Source organism: Pithys albifrons, chromosome 27, assembly GCF_047495875.1.
Source record: "Pithys albifrons albifrons isolate INPA30051 chromosome 27, PitAlb_v1, whole genome shotgun sequence".
In the NCBI taxonomy this organism is placed as follows: domain Eukaryota; kingdom Metazoa; phylum Chordata; class Aves; order Passeriformes; family Thamnophilidae; genus Pithys; species Pithys albifrons.
This window is the reverse complement of record NC_092484.1, coordinates 3,564,048-3,585,996: the sequence shown is the minus strand read 5'-3', so window position 1 is coordinate 3,585,996 and position 21,949 is coordinate 3,564,048. Positions and strand designations below refer to the sequence as shown.

Below are 21,949 nucleotides of genomic sequence, written 5' to 3'. Positions count from 1 at the left end.
TCAGTGCCCACCACCCTCTGGGGGAAGAGCCTTTTGCTGAGATCCATCCCAACCCCCTGACTCAGCTCCAGCTGTTCCCTGGTCCTGTCCCTGGTCCTTCAGAGCAGAGCTCAGGGCCTGCCCCTCCATCTCCCCTCAGGAGGAGCTGTCAGTCAGACCAAACTGTCAGTCAGACCAAGCTGTCAGTCAGTCCAAGCTGTCAGTCAGTCCAAGCTGTCAGTCAGACCAGGAGATCCCAGCTTGGGGATCACTGCCAGGATGGAGACAGAGGATGCCCACACCACACTTCTGTATGGGTGACCAGGATCTCTACCTGCTGTAGCACGTTGCGCTCCCGTAGTGCCATGAGTCGCCTGTGAAGCTCCACCAGCTCATCTGTGTAGGCCTGTACAGGAACACAAACAGTGACACATGAGGTGTGTTTGAAGGCTGCCAAAGTGACTTCCATAGTGAGGATCACAGGAACTTGAGGCCCTTTCTGATATGTTCTTATTCCCAATTTTTCCCAACAATGGTAAATGCACAATTGTTTACATGCTCAGCATGTTAATTGCTCTTATTTAAGAGTGGTTTGGGGTTTTTTTAATTTTCTTTAGGCAGCCAACAATAGGTCTGTATCAGCAAAACTGGACTCATTCAAGTAATCCACAGAATCAGAGAATCATAGAATGGTTTGGGTTGGGAGGGACCTTAAAGCCCATCCAGTCCTACCCCCTCCATGGGCAGGGACACCTTCCACTATCCCAGGTTGCTCCAGCCTGGCCTTGGACACTTTCAGGGATGGGGCAGCCACAGCTTCTCTGGGCACCTGTGCCAGGGCCTGCCCACCCTCACAGCAAATAATTTCTTCCCACTATCCCATCTATCCCTGCCCTCTGGCAGTGGGAAGCCATTCCCTGTGTCCTGTCCCTCCAGGCCCCTGTGAAAAGTCTCTCCACATGACATACCTTGTCATATGTTCCCTTCTTCAGGATCTTCTCTGGCTTGTTACAAGACTCTGGGCTTTTCCTTCCAGATGCCTGAGGGTAAAAGAAACCAACATTAGGGACCAAAATCAGCTTAGACAGCAGGGTGGGGTCATGGCTTGGACACAGAGCCCTGGACAGGGAGAAATGACCTGTCTGAGGAGGGCACTGAAATGGAAAATTTGGTGCAAGTGAGAACTAACAGTGCAGAACTGGGAGAGGTGGAAAGCAGGGCTGTGTGGGGAGGTGGGATGTCACACCTTGTTGTTTGCTGGGGGCAGCTTCTGCCCAGGAGGTGGCTCTCGGCTCGGCGGGCAGGAGTCGGCGCTGTTGTCACTGTCACTGTCACTGAGGCTCAGTCTGAAAAACCACCAGCAGAGAATGAGCATCTCCAGGCACCAGGAAACCCACCCAGCTGCCAACTGAACCCCACAGGGCCATGTGGAATCCTGTTCTTTATCCCAGGCTACTACATTGTTTGGAACAATCAGCCAGTCTGTAATTTCCAAGAATTCCCTTTTTCCAGGCTGATGTCACCTTCCATTCCCTGTGCAGGCAGAGCTGGGAGTTTCAGTAGGCACATTACAGCCAGTAGTTGAACTCTGTCAGACACAGATTCCCTAAAACAACAGAGCACCACTTGCTTTTCACAAACAGCAACTGTTCATTTCAGGAATTCATTCCAAGATCACCTGCATAGGAGGCTCAGCAACACAGAGCACACAGGCAAAAAAAGGCATTCAGTGCTGCTGGTGTGACCTCTGAGATTTCCTCTTTATTCTCCTTCTTCTTGTGGTCCTACAGATGTACCATGGCAGGTATCCTACCTCTGATAAGCTTGAAAAACTGTCTAAACAAATACTCTTCACAGTCTCTTCTCCACTCCTGTTTAGTTAATGATGACAAGTGCAATAATGGATAATTGCTTGTTTGTGCTGGTGAACATCAGCACCAATTACAATTTGCAGCTGCTGTCTGGGCCAAGCATTTGGGTTCAAATATTCAGCCTGAGACTCCAGGTTTTGGCTGTAACAGTGTTTTCTGAGGGGAAAAGGATGAAATTCAACTGTTTGCAGGGACTGAAGCAGGAAGCAGCTGTAGCTGAGTCCCAGGGGAGCAGAGCAGCCGACTGTCAGTACACGTGGTGGGCACAGACAGACTCCTCTGCTGTGTCTGTCACACGCAGCCAGAGCAGCTCACACTTCCCTAATCCCTGCAGATCAAAGGTGTCACACTCTATTCAGCTGAGCAGAGATCTGAGGATCACAATTAGGTGACTGCTCACTCACCAACACCTGCCAGCCCAGAGTTTCCCAGTGCCTTCCTCCCTTTGAGCTCTCACCAGCTCCGTGTCCCCACCCCATGCCAAGTGACCCACACATCTGCCCTCCCTCCCCTCTCACACACAGTCCCAGCCCTTTGATTCCTCCCTCCAAATGGAGGGCACCCAAAAATATCAAACACAAGAGGGCCAAAAGCCAAACAAACATGTTTCTTCCGGGTTTGTTCCCACCTGGAATCGCGGCTGACGGGGTTTGCTTTGACTGCGGCCTCCTCTCCAGAGGAGCTGTCGTCGTCATCCGACTCCTCCGACTGCAGATCCTCCACCATGGAGCGCAGGGGGCCTGGGGGCACAGGGGACAGCAACTCAGAGCCAGGACACAGCCCCAGTACAGCCCCAAACTGGGGTCAGTGCTGAGACAGGGACAGCAACTCAGAGCCAAGACACAGCCCCAAAGTGGGGTCAGTGCTGAGCCAGGGACTGCAACTCAGAGCCAGGACACAGCCCCAAACTGGGGTCAGTGCTGAGACAGGGACAGCAACTCAGCACCAGGACACAGCCCCATCCCAGCCCCAGACTGGGATCAGTGCTGAGACAGGGACAGCAACTCAGAGCCAGGACACAGCCCCAGCACAGCCCCAAACTGGGGTCAATGCTGAGACAGGGACTGCAACTCAGCACCAGGACACAGCCCCAAACTGGGGTCAGTGCTGAGACAGGGACAGCAACTCAGAGCCAGGACACAGCCCCAAACTGGGATCAGTGCTGAGACAGGGACTGCAACTCAGCACCAGGACACAGCCCCAGCACAGCCCCAAACTGGGGTCAGTGCTGAGACAGGGACTCCAATTCAGCACCAGGACACAGCCCCATACCAGCCCCAAACTGGGGTCAGTGCTGAGACAGGGACAGCAACTCAGCAACAGAACCCAGCCCCATCCCAGCCCCAAACTGGGGTCAGTGCTGAGACAGGGACAGCAACTCAGCACCAGAACCCAGCCCCAGCACAGCCCCAAACTGGGGTCAGTGCTGAGACAGGGACAGCAACTCAGCACCAGGACAGAGCCCCAGCACAGCCCTAAACTGGGATCAGTGCTGAGACAGGGACAGCAACTCAGCACCAGGACACAGCCCCATCCCATTCCCAAACTGGGATCAGTGCTGAGACACATCATGATTTCCCTGGAAGGTGTCACTGGTTTTGTCACTCTGGTAAAGGGCTTCATGTCCCAGGCTCAAAGCTAAAGCAGAGCTGACAAACTTTACAGCTCCCTCCCCCCAAATCCTCCCACTCCCTTCCCAAAAGAAAACAACACAGCACATTTTTCCTGTTTGGGGCTGATTTAAATGTCACTGAGACAGTATTTGTAGCAACACAGCTTTTGCTACAGTTAGAACATTTACTATTGCCACAGTTTATCTCTCTGGGTTATCGGTGGAGGAATCTGAGAAAGGAGCTGTTACACACTGGCAAAGTGATGAATGGCACATTTATAATTTTTAATAAAACATAAATGAGATTGGAGAACTGTTCTGGTGACTTTACAGATCAGGCAGCAGCAACACATTTATAAATCAAGGCAGAAACCAAAGCCAGCAGAGAAAGAACCAAATCCACAGGGATTCCCTACTCATAAATTAGCTGCCAAAAGAAGAAAAATACTCGTTCATGATTCTGTTCTGACATTATTGCCTTTTCCTGCTGAAGCATCACAGCCACAACACATGGCTGCATGCAAGGCACTGTATGAACCTTACATATAGTGCTGGGAAAGCAGATTTAATTCTCTTGAGCCTTTTAAGGTTATGCAAGGAAGGTTTCAACAAATTGTATTTCTTGCAACACACCTTGACTGTGGTTCTGAGATGGCTCGAAATCAGAGTCAGAGCTGGAGTCGGAGCTGGAGCTGGAGTTGGAAGGGCTGGACTGGACAGACTTAACCCCCCATAAAAGGGAAAAAAAGAAAAAAAGAATCTTAATCTTTCTAATCCAGAAAACCAGAGCACAAAGCACAGTGAGACAGGAGAACTTGAGCACTCTAGAACATCACACAGCACCAAATGCAGTTTTTGGCCTTACAGAAAACAGACAAAATGTGAGGTGAATAAAACCAACATTTATGAAGGTCTGGCAGGATGTAGCTCAGCACTCCTGGGAGCAGCAGCAAGGGCTCCCACCAAAACCCTTCAATCCATGAGTTTCAAATACCCTCAAGTGATGAAATATGGCAGGTGAACAATGTTTGAGTGCAAACCCCTTACTCTGAAGTGGAAAGATGACCAGCCCATGATCCAGAGCAGTCATCAAAGGCCTCTTAAAAAGTGTATTTACTGTACCCACCAATATTCCCTCTGAATATCTAGGAGTGGTCACTGAACATGGAATCATAGCCACAGAATGGTTGGGTTGGAAGGGACCTTAAAGCCCATCCAGTGCCACCCCCTGCCATGGGCAGGGACACCTCCCACTGTCCCAGGTTGCTCCAAGCCCTGTCCAGCCTGGCCTTGGACACTCCCAGGGATGGGGCAGCCACAGCTCCTCTGCCCAGCCTGTGCCAGGGCCTGCCACCCTAACAAATAAAGAACTTTTTCCTAATATCCCATTCAGCCCTGCCCTCTGGCAGCAGGAAGCCATTCCCCCCACTCCTGTCCCTCCAGACCCTCGCAAATAGTCTCTCTCCAGCTCTCTTGTAGCCCCTTCAGCCACTGGAAAGCCACAATTAGGTCACCTCAAGGCCACCTCTTTTGCAGCTGAACAATCCCAATTCTCTCAGCCTTTCTTCACAGACATGGAGAGATGTCTGTCCTAACTAGCTCACTTGACTCCACAATTAGTTCTGAATTATAATTATATCCTAAAACCAGTTGTTTCTACACCAGTTTGAGTGACCTGTTTTACTGGTTCCAGTTTATTGTGAGAACATAAACCAGCCAAACCCTTGTGAGCCCAACTCCTCTGCCAGCACTCAGCAGAAATGCCAGGAGCATCCTGTAAGAGTGGAGAGATAAGTGAACTACTGATAAAGGGAGTTTGAGTGTTCCGTGTGTTTTTAATCAGAATTAAATCATTTCACAGCGACCACCTGCGATACCCTGAGGGGCCGCCAGGGGACAGCAGAGGCCACAGCAACTCCCTCAGTCCGGCTCCTAAAATACCCTTTAAATACTTTTTTTTTTTTAAATTTATCAGAGTCTAGTTTAAAGATTCTCAATGTACTGTAATATCTTGACTTTTTAAAAAGTCATTCCATGGAAATTAACGTTACAATTTCACTGCTTCACTCTTAGGAATCCACCTATTACTTCTGCTACCAAATCCTGATGCTGGAAGACTCACACATTCCCACTGATCAATAAACTCTGTTATAGGAAAGGTTAATGCTATAAAAAGGTTGGGAAAAGCAAAAAGAGGCCAATCAGCAGCTTTGGGAGTGGGAGTTAATAAGTGAAAGTGGCAGCAGGACTTTCCATTCCAATACCAGCATTCCCTGTCATTTAGCACAGAATCCCAGAACCATTTATGTTGGAAGAGACCTGCAGGATCATCAGGACCACCCTGTGCCCGATGCCCACCTTGGCAAAGCCCTCCCAGCCCATGGAGCCCACCCTGTGCCCGATGCCCACCTTGGCAAAGCCCTCCCAGCCCATTGAGCCCACCCTGTGCCCAATGCCCACCTGGCAAACCCCTGCCAGCCCATGGAGCCCACCCTGTGTCTGATGCCCACCTTGGAAAAGCCCTCCCAGCCGATGGAGCCCACCCTGTGCCCAATGCCCACCTTGGTAAAGCCCTGCCAGCCCCTGGAGCCCACCCTGTGCCTGATGCCCACCTTGGCAAAGCCCCCCCAGCCCATGGAGCCCACCCTGTGCCCGATGCCCACCTTGGCAAAGCCCTCCCAGCCCATTGAGCCCACCCTGTGCCCAATGCCCACATTGGTAAAACCCCCCCAGCCCCTGGAGCCCACCCTGTGTCTGATGCCCACCTTGGAAAAGCCCTGCCAGCCCATGGAGCCCACCCTGTGTCTGATGCCCACCTTGGCAAAGCCCTGCCAGCCCATGGAGCCCACCCTGTGCCCGATGCCCACCTTGTCCCCCAGACCAGGGCACTGAGTGCCATGGACAGTCCTGCCTTGGGCACCTCCAGGGGTGGGGACTCCAAACCTTCCAGGGCAGCCCCTTCCAGTGTCTGACCACTGTAAGAAGGGGGCAATCATTCCAAAAAAGGATATTACAGCCCTTGGGAATGGTTCAGGAGTGAAGGAGAATAATTTAACAATCCCAGTATCAGAACTACTGGCACATCATTTTAAAGAAATTACAACATGAATAGAGAGAACAGGTTGCTCAGGGAAGCTGTGGCTGCCCCAACCCTGGGAGTGTCCAAGGCCAGGGTGGATAAACTTGGAGCAACCTGGGCTGGTGGAAGGTCCCTTCCCATGGCAGGGGTGGCACTGGGTGGGCTTTGAGGTTCCTCCCAACCCAAACCATTCTGGGATCCTGTGAATAAGTTCCAGATATGGGAGCACAGCTCTTGTGTCTGACCCCAATCCTACATCTCTCATTCCTGATAATCTGCAGGTCCTCCCTTGAAATGACTTAACAGGATGTGAGAAGCAGAAATTGGAAGTTTTAAGGACCCTGTTTCTCCTTTTGCCATCAACCCCATGAGTTTTTCCAGGCCCTGAGGAGGATCCAGCTGGATGTGCTCCGTGTGCTCAGGGGGCAGTGACTGTCACTGGGATGTGACAAAAGCACACACTGACAACAAAAAAAGCAATCCTGCCTCACATCCAGGCTCTCCCTTTGCTCAGCATTCAGGCAGCCAAGCAGGAGGCCAGCTCAGGGAACTGGACTTGATGGGGAAAGTGAAAAAAAAAGGGAAGGGGAAAAAGGGAAGGGGAAAAAGGGAAGGGGAAAAAGGGAAGGGGAAAAAGGGAAGGGGAAAAAGGGAAGGGGAAAAAGGGAAGGGGAAAAAGGGAAAACAGGGGGGGAAGAAAGGGGGGGAAGAAAAGGGGGGGAAGAAAAGGGGGGGAAGAAAAGGGGGGAAAGAAAAGGGGGGGAAGAAAAGGGGGGGAAGAAAAGGGGGGGAAGAAAAGGGGGGGAAGAAAAGGGGGGGAAGAAAAGGGGGGGAAGAAAAGGGGGGGAAGAAAAGGGGGGGAAGAAAAGGGGGGGAAGAAAAGGGGGGGAAGAAAAGGGGGGGAAGAAAAGGGGGGGAAGAAAAGGGGGGGAAGAAAAGGGGGGGAAGAAAAGGGGGGGAAGAAAAGGGGGGGAAGAAAAGGGGGGGAAGAAAAGGGGGGGAAGAAAAGGGGGGGAAGAAAAGGGGGGGAAGAAAAGGGGGGGAAGAAAAGGGGGGGAAGAAAAGGGGGGGAAGAAAAGGGGGGGAAGAAAAGGGGGGGAAGAAAAGGGGGGGAAGAAAAGGGGGGGAAGAAAAGGGGGGGAAGAAAGGGGGGGGAAGAAAGGGGGGGGAAGAAAGGGGGGGAAGAAAGGGGGGGGAAGAAAGGGGGGGAAGAAAGGGGGGGAAGAAAGGGGGGGAAGAAAGGGGGGGAAGAAAGGGGGGGAAGAAAGGGGGGGAAGAAAGGGGGGGAAGAAAGGGGGGGAAGAAAGGGGGGGAAGAAAGGGGGGGAAGAAAGGGGGGGAAGAAAGGGGGGGAAGAAAGGGGGGGAAGAAAGGAGGGGAAGAAAGGAGGGGAAGAAAGGAGGGGAAGAAAGGAGGGGAAGAAAGGAGGGGAAGAAAGGAGGGGAAGAAAGAGGAAAACAAGGAAAAAAAAAGAATAAAGAAAAAAGAGAAAAAGAGAAAGAAAAAAGAAAAACAAAGAAAAAAGAAAAAAAAAGAAAAAAAGAAAGGACAAGTAAACGGCTGAAAAAAGCTGAAATGGCAGGAGAAATTCCATCCTGCCACAGAGTCCCTGGAGCTCTCCAGCCAGGAGCACAAATGGGAGCAGGGCTGTTCCTTTCCACAGCGGCCTCGGTGGAGCTGCAGCCTCGGAGGGTGTTGCACAATCCCTTGGCTGCAGCAGCAAAGCTGATTTAAGAGTTTCCGGGCCCTGGTCCACCTCCAGCTGCTCCTGCGCTTTGGTGGCTCCACGCTGGGCTCGGCCGTGCCAGCACAAACCACAGAGCAGCACCGGGAGCAAGGAGAGCCCCCCGGGGGGGGGCAGGAACTCCAGGAGTCTGCTCTGCCAATGCCACTGCATTATGCAGCTGTGCCCCTGAGCTGCACAGAAACCTGAGCTGCTCTGGCTGGCAGCTGCCATGACTCCAGGTATTCCTGCCCTCCTCCCGGGCCAGCACTCCCACCCCTCTGTCCAGCATCCAACAGACACAGGAGCCGCTGCAAGGGAGGACACGGAGGGAGCTGCGGGGCCAGCACAGGGCTGAGCACCCACGGGCTGGGGTGTCCTGGGTCAGGCTGAGCAGCAGGATCAGCTTTCAGCTGCCAGGGATGGCGAGGGGATGGATGACACCCAAGGAATAATGCAGGACAGGACAGTCAGGGGTCAGCAGAGCACAGAGAGGGCCATGGGAGCTCAAACCAGGGGCTCACACTGCAGGTACAAAGCTAAAAGTGGAGAGGAGCTGCCTCTTCCCAGTGTCCAACCCACACGTCATCAGTCTGGGAAATAGAAGCATAAAATCCCAGAAAAAAATCCTTTGCAGAGAGAGTGCTCAGGGATTGGAATGGGCTGCCCAGAGAGGGGGTGGATTCCCCATCCCTGGAGGTTTTGAAACTGAGCTTGGCCGTGGCACTGAGTGCCATGATCTGGTAAAGGGACTGGAGTTGGCCCAAGGGTTGGACTTGATGATCTCAGAGGTCTTTTCCAACCCAATCCATTCTAGGATTCTATGAAATAAAAGGGTTAAATCCCAGGTTAAAAGGGGCCTTAAAGCCCATCCAGTTCCACCCCCTGCCATGGGCAGGGACACCTTCCACTAGAACTGGTTGCTCCAAGCCCTGGCCTTGGACACATCCAGGGATGTCACTTCTTCACTTCTCTGCAAAGTAACTGGAATTAACACGTCCCCAGTAAACTCTTCTACTGGGAATCCTGCAGAAAAAAAATCCTTCCTGACAAACACATCAGAGCTTGCTGTATCATGGTGCTGATTAAATCCTAATACAAATTGCCCCTACAAGATTTATTCTAGTAAAACAAATCTTTCTAAAAGTTGTCAGGACGAAGCAGTTCCAAAATTCCCCTGACATTATCCTGTGAAGCCTTTTCCAAGATATATGGTTTCTTTGTAGCAAATATTAAATACACAAGTTTGGATTTAACTTGTGTCTTTCCCCTCCTACGTTTTTTTTTTTTGCCTTCTTTTGGAAAATATTTTTTAGAAGACACAGGATGAGGAATGTTCTCAGTTGTAAAAAGGAAAAAAATATTTAGACAGCTTTTAAAAATAGTAGTACAAGAACATAATTTGTTTTATGTTTTACAACACAATTTATTTAGGTTTGGTGGCATGTGGTTGTGTTTTGAGCTTCAGCCCATAGCACATTTCTTACAGGCCATGTCAGGAAGAGGGGCTTTATTTACATTTTAATACTGCTGGGTACAAAAATGAAAAGATTTCCTCCTTTTCTGAATTAAGACCACATTCAAAAACATCATGTTATCATAAGTAGGTAGAAAATATCTGTAAGTACAGGAGCTCTGCAAATATCACTGCAAGGGACCATAACCTTAAACTCTGACTTTTAGGTAATTCTGCCTGCAGATAAATCCACACAAAGTGTGTACCTGAAACAGGAGGTAACCCAGGCAGAGGGAAGGATTAATACTGACAGGATTTTCCAAGAAGAGTTTCATTTGAGATACAGCCCAGCCCAAGCATTTCCCAACCCGCTTCTCTATCTCCTCGGAGAGAATATTTTTAACATCTCTTCCAGGCAGGGATTTAAACAGCACCTTTCCAAATTCTGCTAAAGGATAAATCCCTACTCACCTCTGACTTGAAAGAAGTTTCATCCTCCGAGTTCGACTCCTCCATTTCCACGGGTTTTTTGATCTCCTTGGCCTCACTCTCCGACTTTACCTTCTCCACTTTGGCATTCATCTTCTCCTTGGTTTGCTTCTTCTCTGGATATGAGGAAGATGAGGTTCTGGGAGATGTCCCCAGGATATTCTTTACCCCTTTGGAGCTACTCTTTTTTTGTTTTTTGGCACTAGGCTTTGGTGACTCCATGTTGGAGGGCCTCTTGCTGGAAGACTTTAACTCCGGCTGGGGCCCCCCCTTTGGAGAAGTGTTCTCCAGTTTGGTCTCCTTCACAGCCAGTTTTGGTTCCTTGAAAGCAGCTTTTGGAGGTGCCTTCTCCTCCTTAGGCAGTTTGTTCTCAGTTGGTTTCCTGGAGGAGTCCTTCAAAGGCTTGTTTTGTTCTCTCTCGAGGTCTTTGGAGGAGTTTTTGCTCTCAGAGTCTTTCCTGGGCCTCTCTCTGTGCTCCTTGGTGACTTTGTGTGGCTTGGATGCTTTGCTGCTTTCCTTGTTTGCATCCTAAAATTCAGCAAGAGAAACAAGCAAGCTGGGTATCAAACTGAAGCTCTGCACAGAGTGATAGAACACAGCCCATAAATCCCATGGAAACATTTGTTTCCTGCAGAAATCCACCCACTGCTGCCTGAAGCCCTTTGCTACCTCCCAGGTAAAGATCTACACTCCCCTAAATCTGATGGACACAAACTGACAGTGGGAACTTTGACATCTGCATTAGGACAGGATGAAACACGTTCCTGCTCCTTTCCAGGGTCTATAAAAGGTCTAGAAACACCTGTAGATGTTTAGTTCAGATTTAATCTGAATGCAAACACAAATGAACCCCTGAGGGAAACCTGGAGGAAGGGAAGCAGGAAAACACTGTCTCTTTAGCTACTGGCAATTTCAGCAGAGCTTGTGTCAGAGCCCTTTATTTCTCTGCTGTCTTCTGTGTTCCCTAATGCTCAGCCCTGACCAAAATTAAATCAGCCACTGCCAGGTAAGTCATCTTCATTGGGTTTCATAACATCAGAAAGCATGACTGAAGTGCCAGAAGTGTTCAGAGCCCCACAGAACAAGGATATCAGAATTGAATTACAGTGTAAAATGAATTGTTGTTAATATCTGTGACTGTTGGGGCTGATAAAGTGCACGGAGTCTGCTCCAAAACACGTTGCCTGGGGATTGTTTCTCCCATGTAGAATCATACAAAAATAGCTTCAGTACACAAGTGAAAAAAAGAAAAGGTTCTTCAGCAGTCTCAGGAACTGGCTACATCAGATCTGGAAATCACCAGTTTGACCAAGTGCAGCATATTTTATGTTCTTTATTTACAGCACTGCCCTGAGCAGTTCTAAGGACAGAGAAGGGCTGACTCTCCCCTCAGCCTTCCTGCCAAGAAATGCAGGCACTTGGAGCAGGGCTGGACATGGCAGACAGTGAAAGAGCCACAGAATCCATCATCCTCAGCATCAAGGGGACAAATCAGACAGGATTTCATCCCCCTTTATCTGCTATTGCAGATCAGGAGGAAGAACAATTACCAAAAATTCCCAGTAGTCTTGGACATTTAATTTTCTTCTCAAAACTTTCCTGCAGAGAAGTCCATCAAACCATAAAAAAGCCTCCTGAATTATGGTAAGTTCCAGACCATTGGCTACTGAACTGCAGAGCACAAGAAGGTCTCAGAATTGGAAGCAGCCAGAAACAGCTGCTGAACATGCTCCCAGCAGCAAGTCCTGAAAGGCTTCCTCACCTCAGGGTGACCCAAAAGTGTCACTGCACTGACCTTTGACCCATGGGAGGGTTTGGTCTTCTTGGGGTCAGAGAAGGCAGAGAGAGGTATCGTGGGGAGCATTGGATAGTCAGGACTTGGCCTTGAAACAGCTTCTGCTCCTTCTGGCATTACCATTACCTGGGAATAAAGAGGAGAAAAATTATGTCTGAGTAAAGTGGCACGGACTATTAACTATTAACACATGATTATGTTAAGCCACTTGCTCAATTAACAGACTATTATTCATCCTTTGAAGGTTTGGGTTTTTCCCCCCCTGCTTCAAGGCCATAAAAAGATACTGTCTATGGAATGCTCAGTTTCAAGGCACCTCCTCAAACACAGCATATTAAACCCACAAAAAATGAAAGGCAACAAGCAATATCGAGTATCTTTCCCAAAGGGAATGCCAATATTCTGAGCACAGGCAGGCAATAAAGCTCTGGACAAGAACTGTATGTTCTGCTGTAAATGCTCTCACCCTGAAAAAGGGGAGTGAGATAAATCTGGAAGGAATGAGCAAGCCTTCATTGGTTTAGGGGAAGCTGAATTCAGGGGGAAAAGGCAAAATAAAAAAGCAGAGCTTGGGTGTCTCTCTTGACAAGGGCTTAACACCAAGCACTGAGCTCCATGGAACAATTCCCTTCCACCTCCCCTATATTGTCAGAATAATTCTGTGGCAAATTTCCACTACATGAACAGCATCAAAAGTAATTCACAGCTGAAACCCCTCAGCACACAAGGAATACAGTAATTTTCTGTGAAAATCCTGGAAAGCAGAGGATGCTCCAGCCCTCCTAGGGCTGAAATGAGCACCTTCCTCTCTGTGCCCAGCACAGAGAAGCACTTGCCACACCAAGGGACAGCTGGAAAACCTGCAGCTCCTCAGACCTCACAATCTCCCCCATGACTTTCTGACTTTTCCAGAAGAAAATTTTGCCACCAATTAAACCCATCCTAAATAAAATCCTTGATGAGAACATTACACATAACTATACAAGGGGGTATCTCAGAACACAGCCAGAGTTGTGGAATGGTTTGGGTTGGAAGGGTCTTTAAAGCTCATCCCATTTCACCCCCTGCCATGGGCAGAGACACCTTCCACTAGACCAGGTTGCTCCAAACCACATCCAACATTGACATCCTCTGGTTGAAAAACTGGTTAAAAACTTCCTGCACTTTGTGGCTTGTACTGATTTGCTCAGACCTTGCAGTTATTTGAGGATCATCCTTTAGTCTATCACTGCCTATTACTTCCCCAGAGGTAAGAGTTCATGCACTGCAGCAACCCCTGTCTTATTGTGCCTTCAAGGGGATATCTATTTTTAACTCCCACACCTGTTTTCACTCTAAATTCTAATATTTTTCATTAATTTTTTGTTATCTAAGCTACAAATAGCTGATCCCAGGTTTAGAGGGCATTTATTGACCAGGAAGCACAAACTATCAAGCTAAATAAAATGAGTAAGGAATAGGCTGGAAGCCTCTCTCTTTCCTTGAGCTTTTCTGTGCTGATCCAGCTCCCAGCATTGGGAAGGTCCCAGATAACTGTGGCTGCCTGATGGACACCCTGCACCATCCACAGCAGATCTCCATTTCCAGAGGGATTTTAGTGCTTTGATATTAATGGTCACATTTAAATTGAAAAATGAAGTGTCACCAATCACACCAGCAATGGGTTTGTTCTGCTCCAAGTGCTGCAGTTGTACAACCATGAGTGAAAACCAGCTGGGCCATCCTTAAATGAACAAAGAAAAGCCTGGAAAAGAAACCTCAGAGCAAAACAAGCTCCCTGCACTTTTTAGCAGAACCTCTTTGGATCCCAAATCCAAATCCCTTTGGCACTTACCCCTCCAGCCCTAATGAGTTTACGCCTGAATTCCTTGGTGGGGTTGTTGAAAGTCAGTTTCTCACAACGAAGGTGGTTCACAGGTGGGTTTCCCTCCAAATTTAGGAACAGGTCGTATGTGAAACAAACCTTTTTCGGCTCCTCCTAAAAACAAGAAAGACTTTGGGAAACCGGAAGAAGTTTGGCAAGCACACACCAAGTCTGAGGATCCAAACAGTCACTCCTGAAAATCCCAAATAAACCACTAAGTGTTGCATTCATGGAGGCTTTCATAGTGAGATCAGAGAGCTGGAAATTAAACTATTTATGCCTGAAGTTAACACAGTGTTCATCAAGAACTCAAGCATGAAACTTCCCACTGCAAAAGGAACACACAGACACGAATTTTGAGTGAAAATTGTCTATTTAAAGCTGTTCAGGTCTTCCCACAAAAGCAGATGCACAAGCTCTACCCACTATTCTGTTTTCACCAAAATTCAGATCCTATCTCCTTTGGGAAGCAACTCTAAGTATGAATATTAAGAAAAGCATAATCCTTTTTTTAAAGAAGGAACAACTTCTGAACTCCCGGGATCTCTGCGGGTCCCGAGAAAAGATTAAACGCAACGGGAAAAGGATGACTTGGTTTGCAAAATCCTTTTCAATATGCATATTGCAGAGGCTGAATGGGGAGATATCCCAGGCTTTTGAACTTTCCAAGGGCACTTTCACCCAGGCAATGCCGAGTTTGTATGAACGTTGGGGGATCATCTGCGCCTCACTGCTTCTGTTCCACCTGCTGCATCTGCAGCACAGAATGGAAGAAACCTCCTCCTTTTTTCCCCCCCTCTTGAAATTGCCAATGTTGCAGACTATTTGTGTGTTACAAATATCCACAGGACGCTGCCTGGTGTTGTATCCCAGCATTTCCAAGCTGGAAAGCAATCATGGTAAAAGAGTCTCCTGCAAAGCCCGGCGAGCCCGGCAGTACCCGCGGTATTTCCATGAATGCATCCCACATGCCTCATTCCCTGCGCCACAGCCAGCAGCTGCACAGCAGCCTCTTCCAGAATTCATATCCAGCAGCTCCATTTCCTGCTGCAGTTGCATTGTTGGATGGGAACAGACGCCGCAGGCTCCCATTAGATTTGCTGAAAATAGGCTGGAGCGTCAAACGGCTTCGGACCACCCCGATGATTCCTGCTGTTTGCTCCGGGGATGTGGAGCTGCACAGGCTGCTTGTTGGACAAACTACACCTCTCTTGATACAAAGGGGGGTAACTACACTTGGTTTACATCAAATCAGCACCCTGAGCTCCTCTGGGAGTTAAGGTTGGTCCTAATTCCCTTACAGATATCGAATCATAGAATGGATTGGGTTGGAAAAGACCTCCAAGATCATCAAATCCAACCCTTGATCCAACCCCACTGTGATCACCAGCCCAGGGCACGGAGTGCCCTGGGCTGGTGATCACAGTGGGGTTGGATCAAGATGTGGTGGTTTCTCACTCAGTGCCCTGGGCTGGTGATCACAGTGGGGTTGGATCAAGACGTGGTGGTTTCTCACTCAGTGCCCTGGGCTGGTGATCACAGTGGGGTTGGATCAAGACGTGGTGGTTTCTCACTCAGTGCCCTGGGCTGGTGATCACAGTGGGGTTGGATCAAGATGTGGTGGATTCTCACTCTGTGCCCTGGGCTGGTGATCACAGTAGGGTTGGATCAAGACGTGGTGGTTTCTCACACAGTGCCACATCCATAGAATCATAGAATGGTTTGGGTTGGAAGAGACCTCTGAGATCATCAAGTCCAACCCTTGGTCCAACTCCAGTCCCTTTACCAGATCATGGCACTCAGTGCCACGGCCAAGCTCAGCTGAAAAACCTCCAGGGATGGGGAATCCACCCCCTCTCTGGGCAGCCCATTCCAATCCCTGAGCACTCTCTCTGCAAAGAATCTTTTTCTGATCTCCAACTTCAATTTCCCCTGGCAGAGCTTGAGCCCCCCTTGTCCTATTGCTGAGTGCCTGGGAGAAGAGACCAACCCCCAGCTGGCCAGAACATCCCTTCAGGTAGTTCCAGTGTTGAGGTCACACCATCGAGTCTCAGATTAACATGTGACCAACACCAGGGGCTTCAGACCCTCTCTTGGGAAAGTCCTGAAGAATCCACACCCTCCCAAAAAGGTTCAGTGTTTACTAAAATGCAAGAAAAATCCTTGCAAAATCCACTACCCTGTCATTTCCCCCCTTTCCATGAGCGTTCTCATTAACAGAATCATTAGTGAGCTCTGCGTGTGCACTCGCTGCAGTTCAAACAGCAGCTGCACAGAGTCCCTCAAAGTCTAATAAACTGAAATGAAGGATGAACAGAAATCCAAATGTGGCCTAATAGTGGTTTCTAAAATGCTTTTCCTGGTTTATAAGGGAGTAAATAGATCTTGGATATATTAGCAAGGGCAGGCTTTGGTCAAAAGCTGTTTTGCCACCCCATTGCCAGCTCTGCTTTGACATTTGTTTGCTTTCTGAGCAGGACAGAGGCAGCAGATCCCTCTCCCTCTCACCTCAGGTATCTTATTTTTTATATAGACTCACAAGCACAGAAACACCCAAATATTTATTGTGTATCTGTTGAATTTTTGTAAAATTAAAGCAGGTTTTTTATGTGATTTTCCTCCAATTCAGAGACCGCCCTGGGAAGGAGCCCCAGCCAAGATCATTAAAATGCCCTTTGTATCCCCCAGGCCATGAGGAGCCCCCCGCCCCCCCAGTGAATAGCTGAGATTACAGCACTCCTAAAAGAACCACCACAAAAGTCTCAAAGCAAAAAGCTGCAAATAAACATTCTTTCCTTTACTGCCCTCACTGCCCAGCTAATGATTACAGCTCAAGCCACTCCAAAGCTTAATCCATCCGGTCTTCCCTAAAAGGTTCTTCCCTCCCAACAACCATCAAGGGGGGAAGGGGGGACAAAACCAAGGGAAATCTCTCTCAATTGACCCAGACCTACCCATTTTTAACTTTAAAGGGAAAGTCAGGCTGACAGTGCCACACTTCAAAGCCTTTCTGAACACTGTGCTGGGGTCCACACATCCTGCTGTTGGAGCTGTAACCCAGTGGAGGTTCTTTCTCACCCTACAAACTTTGGTCCAGGCAGTCCTACAACATCACTTTAGGTACTCCTGCTTAAGTAACAACCACACACACATGCCAAGCTTTATTCTGAGGTGATTCCACCTTCTGATATCAACCAGTGGAATTCAACAGGGGACAGATTTACTTTCCCTGGATATGTTGCTCCCCAAGATCACAAGCTTTTCTGAAGGGCCTTTCTCTCAAGCACAGCTTTAAAGAGGATGAATCACATCCATTTTTAACTGGGAGATATGAGTTATTTAAAATTCAATGGTCAATTTGGACGTGAAATGGTTAAGCTGGTACAAGGTGGGGGATCTCTCAGCAAGGCCCCTTTAGAACCTCACTTTGCATCTGCCCCTTAAATCTCAGGATGCCAGAGGAGTAAACCTGGATCACAAAGCCAGGGCCAAGCTTTTATTTGCAGCTGCTGTAAACTTCCCTTCATCCCGTGAATCCCCCTATTCCACCTCCAATCTCCCAAGCAGGGTACATTAGGTTTTATTTTTACTGCTTCCTGTCTGCACCGGCTGCCACTGCGCTGTTACGAGCACTGAAGCTGCTTTATTTTCCCTTTGAGTTCTCAAGTAATGGGTTAAAGTTCTTTTGGCACTTTTCTTAGTTAAGAGGAGGAATTTTTCAAAGTCTTTTGTTAAAATTTCCTTGTCTTGTTCTTAAGGCAGGGTGTGCCCTTTGCCACTTAACACAAATCAAAAGAATTTCACTGGTAGCGTGCGCATAAAGCTCATAAATCACTTTTAGAAAGCCATAAAACAAAATTATCTACAAAAAATCTAGCACACCAAGGAAGCAGGCTCATGGTTATTCAATAACTATAACATCCAACACCACTTCCCTTTTGCCATAGATCCAGCCTGACAGAGTCATTTATCCGGAACGTCTGTATAAATGAAACCCCTTCCCAGGCTCGTACAACCCGTCTGACTGGTCTTCCAGCCGCTCCAGACAGGGCATTTAAAAGTGAATAGCCCAATATTCGGTTTTTCAGGCAAGTAGCCTTGTGTTCCATCCACTCGGGAGACCACGAACCACCCTTATCTTTTCTGTGATTCTTCAGGGTTAAGTCAAATATCACAGAGCGCAGCATTTTGGACTCTCCCCACATCAGAAAGAATTTTTTGGTGGAAAATTAAGTTTTCTTAATATATTTTTATCCTCCTTGCTCCAAGACAGGCATTTAATAATCTCCTAACTCTTAATAATCTCCTAACTTTTAATAATCTCCTAACTCTTACAAATAGATGATACATTGCTGTGTGGCTGGTAAAGCTGCTGTGTTTGCAAACTCATCCTTTGCAGGAACTGGAAATATATCTATCTTTATATATAATTACTTATCATGTTAGGAGTGTGTGTGTGTGTATATATATATATATATATATATATATATATATACACACACTACAGTATATACTCTATATATAGTCTATATAGAGTCTATATACAGTATATAGTATATATATAGTATATACACACTATATAGTATATACTATATTATATACTATATATATAGTTAGGAGCATATACATATATTTAGATATATTCATATATATTTTTATATATTTATGTATTTATTTTTATATATCTTTATATATAGATGCATGTACGTATATATATGTATAGACATGTATATGTATATATGTGTGTACATATATGTATGTGTGTGTGCATGTGTGGGTACATGTGTGTGAGTACATGTGTGGGGGTACATGTGTGTACACATGTGTGCGTACACATGCATACATACGTGTGTGTACACGTGTGTGTACATGTGTGTACATGTGTGTGTACATGTGTGTGTACATGTGTGTGTACATGTGTGCATATATGTATGTACAGGTGTGTGTGTGTGCGTGTGTGTACACGTGTGTGTACACGTGTGTGTGTACGTGCGTGTGTGTACGTGCGTGTACATATATGTGTGTGTACGTGCGTGTGTGTACATGCGTGTGTGTACGTGCGTGTGTGTACGTGCGTGTGTGTACATATATGTGTGTGTGTACGTGCGTGTGTACATATATGTGTGTGTACACATATAGGTGCGTGTGTACACATATATGTGCGTGTGTACACATATATGTGCGTGTGTACACATACGTGTGTGTGTACACATATAGGTGCGTGCGTACATATACGCGTGTGTGTACATATACGTGTGTGTGCGTACATATACGTGTGTGTACGTATATATACGTGTGTGTACGTATATATATGTGTGTACGTATATATATGTGTGTACGTATATATATGTGTGTGCACATATGTATGTGTGTGTACATATATGTGTGTGTACATATACGTGTGTGTGTACATATACGTGTGTGTGTACATATATACGTGTGTGTGTACATATATACGTGTGTGTGTACATATATACGTGTGTACATATATACGTGTGTACATATATACGTGTGTACATATATACGTGTGTGTGTACATATATACGTGTGTGTACATATATACGTGTGTGTGTACATATATACGTGTGTGTGTACATATATACGTGTGTGTACATATATACGTGTGTGTACATATATACGTGTGTGCGTACATATATATGTGTGTGTGCACATATATATGTGTGTGTGCACATATATATGTGTGTGTACATATATATGTGTGTGTACATATGTGTGTGTGTACATATGTGTGTGTGTACATATGTGTGTGTGTACATATATACGTGTGTGTGTACATATATACGTGTGTGTGTACATATATACGTGTGTGTGTACATATATACGTGTGTACATATATACGTGTGTACATATATACGTGTGTACATATATACGTGTGTACATATATACGTGTGTACATATATACGTGTGTGTGTACATATATACGTGTGTGTGTACATATATACGTGTGTGTACATATATACGTGTGTGTGTACATATATACGTGTGTGTGTACATATATACGTGTGTGTGTACATATATACGTGTGTGTACATATGTGTGTGTGTACATATGTGTGTGTGTACATATATACGTGTGTGTACATATATACGTGTGTGTACATATGTGTGTGTGTACATATGTGTGTGTGTACATGTGTGTGTACATGTATATGTGTGTGTGTACATGTATATGTGTGTGTGTACATGTATATGTGTGTGTACATATGTGTGTGTGTACATATGTGTGTGTGTACATATGTGTGTGTGTACATATGTGTGTGTACATATGTGTGTGTACATATGTGTGTGTGTACATATGTGTGTGTACACATATGTGTGTGTACACATATGTGTGTGTACAATATGTGTGTGTACATATATGTGTGTGTACATATGTGTGTGTACATATGTGTGTGTGTACATATGTGTGTATACATATGTGTGTGTACATATATGTGTGTGTACATATATGTGTGTGTACATATATGTGTGTGTACATATATGTGTGTACATATATGTGTGTGTACATATATGTGTGTGTACATATATGTGTGTGTACATATGTGTGTGTACATATGTGTGTGTGTACATATGTGTGTGTGTACATATGTGTGTGTACATATGTGTGTGTACATATGTGTGTGTACATATGTGTGTGTGTACATATGTGTGTGTGTACATATGTGTGTGTGTACATATGTGTGTGTACATATGTGTGTGTGTACATATGTGCGTGTGTACATATATGTGCGTGTGTGTACATATATGCGTGTGTCTGTACATATGTGTGTTTGTCTGTGTCTATCTATCTAATTTTTTATACATTTTCAGCATATGGAATCCCCACACTGAACGGCTACTGAAACACACCCAGCCCAAAAAGGCCCTGCTCACATAAAGGAATGGGTAAACTGATAATACATATTAATTTCTGACAGGGAAAAGAACCAAAAAAATAAATTCACTCCTCAGCAGCAGCACAAAGGGAAGTGCTGCAGGTTTGGTAAGGAAGATGATACAGAACAGACCTAAAAAAGGTGAGCAACAAATGCTTCCCTTAAAGGCCAGACAAAATGACAAGTTTTATTCCTCCTTCCAATCAATACTGAGTCAATACCAGCAGGTTAAAGCTGCTCCTCCTTTCCTCAAACCTGTGCAGACCCTGCCCCAACAACAGCAAAATGGAAACTCAAATGTCTCGTGCAAACATGGGCTCTTCAGCCTTCCTTGGGAGGATTTCCCAGGCCAATCCTTGCCACGACCTTCCTTGGGAGGCTGGAGAAGGGACTGGAGCACAAGTGCTGTGGGGAGAGGCTGAGGGAGCTGGGGGTGTTCAGCCTGGAGAAGAGGAGGCTCAGAGGTGGCCTCAGCAATGTCTGGAACTGCCTGAAGGGAAGTTCTGGCCAGCTGGGGGGGTTGGTCTCTTCTCCCAGGCACTCAGCAATAGGACAAGGGGGGCTCAAGCTCTGCCAGGGGAAATTGAAGTTGGAGATCAGAAAGAAATTCTTTGCAGAGAGAGTGCTCAGGGATTGGAATGGGTTGCCCAGAGAGGGGGTGGATTTCCCATCCCTGGAGGTTTTTCAGCTGAGCTTGGCCGTGGCACTGAGTGCCATGATCTGGTAAAGGGACTGGAGTTGGACCAAGGGTTGGACTTGATGATCTCAGAGGTCTTTTCCAATTCAATCCATTCTATGGTTTTATGATTCTTTTTCCCAGGCCAATCCTTGCCACGACCTTCCTTGGGAGTATTTCCCAGGCCAGTCCCCCCTGATGGCACAGCCCTGACACGACTGGTAACTGATCCCCTGCCATATGTGCAGCCCACCTACAATGTCTCCACTGAGCTCCTACTTTGGTACACAAATAATTTTTCCCTTCTCCAGTATTTCTCTATTTCTTTGCTGTGTCATACCTAGAAATGTTGCAGAAGGGGTAGAATATGCATGTGTTTCTTTTGAGCCTCAGTGGAAAAAATCAAAGGGATTTCTCTGCTTTCTTTGCTTATCTCCTCCTCACTAATAGGAAAAGCCCAAGTTCCATGTATCCATTATGTAAATCCTGGAAGGCTTTTATCTCTAGCACT

The 21,949-nt window shown here is 46.9% G+C and overlaps 1 protein-coding gene across 3 annotated transcripts in view; it reads right to left on the bottom strand.

Moving 5' to 3' along the window:
* MLLT1 (MLLT1 super elongation complex subunit) overlaps positions 1 to 21,949 on the bottom strand; it is a 39,698-nt gene that overhangs the window by 4,348 nt on the left and 13,401 nt on the right. For 2 of the 3 annotated variants that reach the window (XM_071578111.1, XM_071578110.1), the window contains 8 exons: positions 13,838 to 13,981; positions 12,004 to 12,129; positions 10,192 to 10,736; positions 4,096 to 4,193; positions 2,479 to 2,590; positions 1,226 to 1,325; positions 948 to 1,019; positions 314 to 385 (listed from right to left, as the gene is read on the bottom strand). In XM_071578111.1, coding sequence (XP_071434212.1) covers positions 314 to 385; positions 948 to 1,019; positions 1,226 to 1,325; positions 2,479 to 2,590; positions 4,096 to 4,193; positions 10,192 to 10,736; positions 12,004 to 12,129; positions 13,838 to 13,981 — 1,269 coding nt within the window. Of the gene's footprint in view, positions 1 to 313; positions 386 to 947; positions 1,020 to 1,225; positions 1,326 to 2,478; positions 2,591 to 4,095; positions 4,194 to 10,190; positions 10,737 to 12,003; positions 12,130 to 13,837; positions 13,982 to 21,949 lie in introns of all 3 variants that reach the window. The other variant, XM_071578112.1, reaches the window with a different exon arrangement.